The sequence below is a fragment of the Pteropus vampyrus genome, unplaced genomic scaffold (genome assembly GCF_000151845.1).
Source record: "Pteropus vampyrus isolate Shadow unplaced genomic scaffold, Pvam_2.0 Scaffold250, whole genome shotgun sequence".
Taxonomy (NCBI): domain Eukaryota; kingdom Metazoa; phylum Chordata; class Mammalia; order Chiroptera; family Pteropodidae; genus Pteropus; species Pteropus vampyrus.
Genome location: NW_011889031.1, coordinates 47,283 through 50,758, shown reverse-complemented (window position 1 = coordinate 50,758; position 3,476 = coordinate 47,283). Strand labels below are relative to the sequence as shown.

Genomic DNA, 3,476 nt, shown 5'->3' with positions numbered 1-3,476 from the left:
TGGTTCCTGTCTCACTCAGAGAGGAGCCCGAGTCCTCAGTGCGACCACGAGGCCCAGCAGGATCTGCCCCCAGTGTCCCCTCTCAGCCCTCCCCTCCCACCTGCTCCCCTGGCTCACCGTGCTCCAGCCCGAGGCCTGGCTGTTCCTCCCGTCTAGCCGTCCCCTTCCCCAGGTGTCCACAGGCTCCTCCCCCCGACCTTCTCCAAATGTGTGTGCAAATGTCACCCACCTCCTTGAGGACACCCTGACCTCCCCGTATCTTCAAAGCTGCAGCCGGGAACCCCCCTCCTGCACCCGGCACCCCTCCCCGTCTATTTGCGTTTCCTGCCCCCTTTAACTAGGCCTAGCATCTAGAGAGTGGGGGGCTCGGTGGGGCTGGGCTGTCACTGGTTTTGGCTATTGTGTGTTTTGAGTGCCCAGACCACTGCCTCCCACACAGAAGAAAACCAGAGACATTTGACAAACGGAAGTGTGTGGGGTGAGGGCTGGGGTGTCTGGGGTGGGCTGTGGGCCCAGAGAGGAAGGCAGAGAGGGAAGGCTGGCCTGGGGGTGGGGTGGGGGGCGTGTCCAGGCAGAGGGTTGGCCTGAGGAGTGACCAGCGCCAGCTGTGGGGACTCAGATGAAAAGCCCGGATGTCACTATTCCAGGCCAGGAGCCTTCAGAGGGTTTTAGGCTGAGGACAGCACCGGGCATGTGTATGTGTGTGTGTACATGTGTGCATGTGTGCCTGTGAGTGTGTGTGTGCCTGCCTGTGTGTGCTTGTGTGTGCACATGTGCGTCCGCGCACACATGTGAGCGCACATGCGTGTACACGTGTGCATGCGCGCCTGTGTGCGCTTGTGCATGCCTGTGTACTTATGTGCATGTGTGTACATGTGTGCACGCATGCCTGTACACCTGTGCACGTGTGTGTGCGCGTGCATGCGTGCCTGTGCGTGTGTGGCATGCCCCTCCCTCGGTGGGCACTCAGCAAACATTCATGGGACCAAACTGTCATCGAGCTCCCCAAAGAGAGGAAGGGCCTCTGCCATGGCCTTGGGCTGCGGCCGGGGCAGGCTCAGCACTCCTTCCTCACAGGTGCGCCGGGTGCTCCGACCCCCACCCAGGCTCCCCTGCCACAGGGGTCCCAGCCTGGTGTGCCATCCCCTCTGTGTGGTAAGCTCCCCTTCCTTCCTAGACTGTGCTGGCCGGGGTGGGGCGGGGCGGGGCGGGCTCTGCCGGGCGTGGTCATCCCCGAGAGCTGGGGCTGGCACGGAGCTGGCGCTGGCAGCATCGGCTGAGTGCCCTACGAGTCAGGGAAGGGTGACGGGGTGCGGAGGCAGGTGTGTGGAGACAGAGAGGTGCAGCGTCACTCCCTGGAGGGAGACACGGGCGTGTCAGCTGGGACTGCACTGGAGGGGCTCGAGGTGGACCGGGTGCACTAGCAGGACAGGTGTCTTGCTGGAGGGGGTGGCCGGCCAGTTACGTTTCTGGACCCCCGCTCCTGCTTCACTGGTCCCTGCCCCCCGACCCTCCAGGACGGGAAAGCCTTCTTGCCTTTGGTGGCCCCCTTGGCACTGACCCCAACGGGTCCCCTCTCTCCCCGGCAGAGAGAGGCCCTGGTGAGTAGGCTCTCCAGGACGGCGAGATGGGGGCCACTAACCCCTTCCCCCGCCCGAGGGACAGACCAGGAGCTGTGGTGCAGGAGGGGCTGTCCGCTCTGGGGGGGCCTGGGACAGTCACACAGGAGCCCTCTTCCTCCTTCCTTTCTGGGCCCGGCCAGGAGAGGCCTGCACAGATGGGTTCAGGGGACTGACCCACGGCGGATCTCAGCTGGGGCGGAGTCACCAGGGGGTACCTGGCAACTTCTGGGGATATTTTTAGAACTGGGGTCAGGTGTTAGTGGCACCTGGTAGCCAGGGATGCTGTTGGACACCCTACAACGCACATGACAGCCCCAAACGGCAACGGGGCACGGGACGAGAGAGCGGCTGTAAACGGGCACAACTCTGCTCCGAAGCCTCGCTCAGGGCCCACCTGAGTCACAAGTCACAATTAACTGAGTGGCAACTGGCCGTCGGAGCAGCAGCCACGTGCACACGGCGCCAGGCCTGGGAGGCCTCGCGCGCCCCAGAAGCCGAGGCGCGAGCGCGCACGGGCGAGAGCGCGCCAGGTGCCAGGCGGGTTCCAAGCCCCCAACAAATGTGAAAGCCACCAAGGGGCTCCTAGCGTCCTGTTTTCTAGGTGAAGACCCTGAGGCGCAGTCATGCCGACAGGTGCCTGAGGCCACGCAGTGGGGGGACGGCGCCCCACAGAGTCTTTGTGCGAGGGTCGCTCTCTGCACGACCAGCGGTCCCAGGCCAGGCCCAGGGCTGGCTGTGCCCTCGTGAGGCCCCGCAGGTGGCCCCGCCCCCAACGCGCAGGCGCAGACGCGGGGAGCCTCGTCGTGCCCAAGGAACTCGCATGGCCTCGGCTCCAGTTGCTAGGATACAGACAGCATCTCCCAAATGCTCAGGGAATGGCGCGAAGAGCGGGTCGGGACACCCAGAAGCCCCTCACCAGTTCAGGGAGGAGGGGCCGGCCACCGCCTGCGCCCCCTGACCACACCTGCCACCGCGCACTCACCTGGATGCCGTTCTCCTGCAGATTCAGGTACCGCGTGTTGACAGGGATGCTGGCGGGGACCTCGGCCAGCTCTCTCCGCGTGCAGATCACCCGGCTGGCCTGGTTGCTGCAGGAGCAGGCTGCGGGGCATGAGGTGGCTGGCGGGGAGCCCCCTCCGGCAGCCAAGGTCAAGGCCACGCCGCCCCCGCCGGCCCCCAGGGGTGGGGAGAACAGCCAGAGGAAGAGCAGGGCCCCGTGGGGCCAGGACATCCTACCGGGCGGCAGCGGGGGGCACGGGGAGCCGCGGGCACGCGCCATCCTCAACGTTCATGCTCCGTGTGGGCGCCGGGGGGCTGTCGGGGACAGAGAAGGACAGGCTCAGAGAGGGACACGGACTCTGTGTGGCCCAGCTGCTCCCCAACACCCAGCTGTCACCATGATCACCTCCCCGCCTTGCCGCAGAGGGAGGGACAGTCCCAGGTACGCCAGGAGAGGAAGGCGGAGGGAGGGGCTGGCCCTGCCCCCCCACCGGCCCCTCCCATCCTCCTGCTGCTGGGCGACTTTCTGCCCATTTCGCAGAACTGAAAACAGGCGGGGGTGAGAGGAAGCGCTTGCCCAGGGTCACGCGGCGGGTCAGGGGAGAAGTCAAGCAGATTCATGGCTTAGCTCTTTGCACGAGTTCAAAAAGGTCGATAGACGGGTAGAGATGGAGAGAGAGACGGACGAGACGAAGGTGACAAAGGGGTGCAGGATCCGGGTGGGAAGTCGGGGTGGGGGTCTGGTTCGCACCTGTGCACCCACCCCGGGCCCCTGGCCGCCCACGCGAGCCTCCAGGAGGGGCGTCCAGTCTCCGGTCCCCTCCCCTCGCTTCTCCCTCCCGGGGAGTTTGCGAG

The 3,476-nt window shown here is 65.7% G+C and overlaps 1 protein-coding gene across 1 annotated transcript in view; it reads right to left on the bottom strand.

The window, feature by feature from the left end:
* The window catches only part of LRRC4B (leucine rich repeat containing 4B), an 18,528-nt gene extending 15,592 nt beyond the window's left edge, over positions 1–2,936 (bottom strand). The window contains exon 1 of the mRNA XM_011374599.2: positions 2,605–2,936. Coding sequence (XP_011372901.1) covers positions 2,605–2,901 — 297 coding nt within the window. The 5' untranslated portion in view covers positions 2,902–2,936. The remainder of the gene's footprint in view (positions 1–2,604) is intronic.
* Between the last annotated feature and the right edge of the window lie 540 nt (positions 2,937–3,476).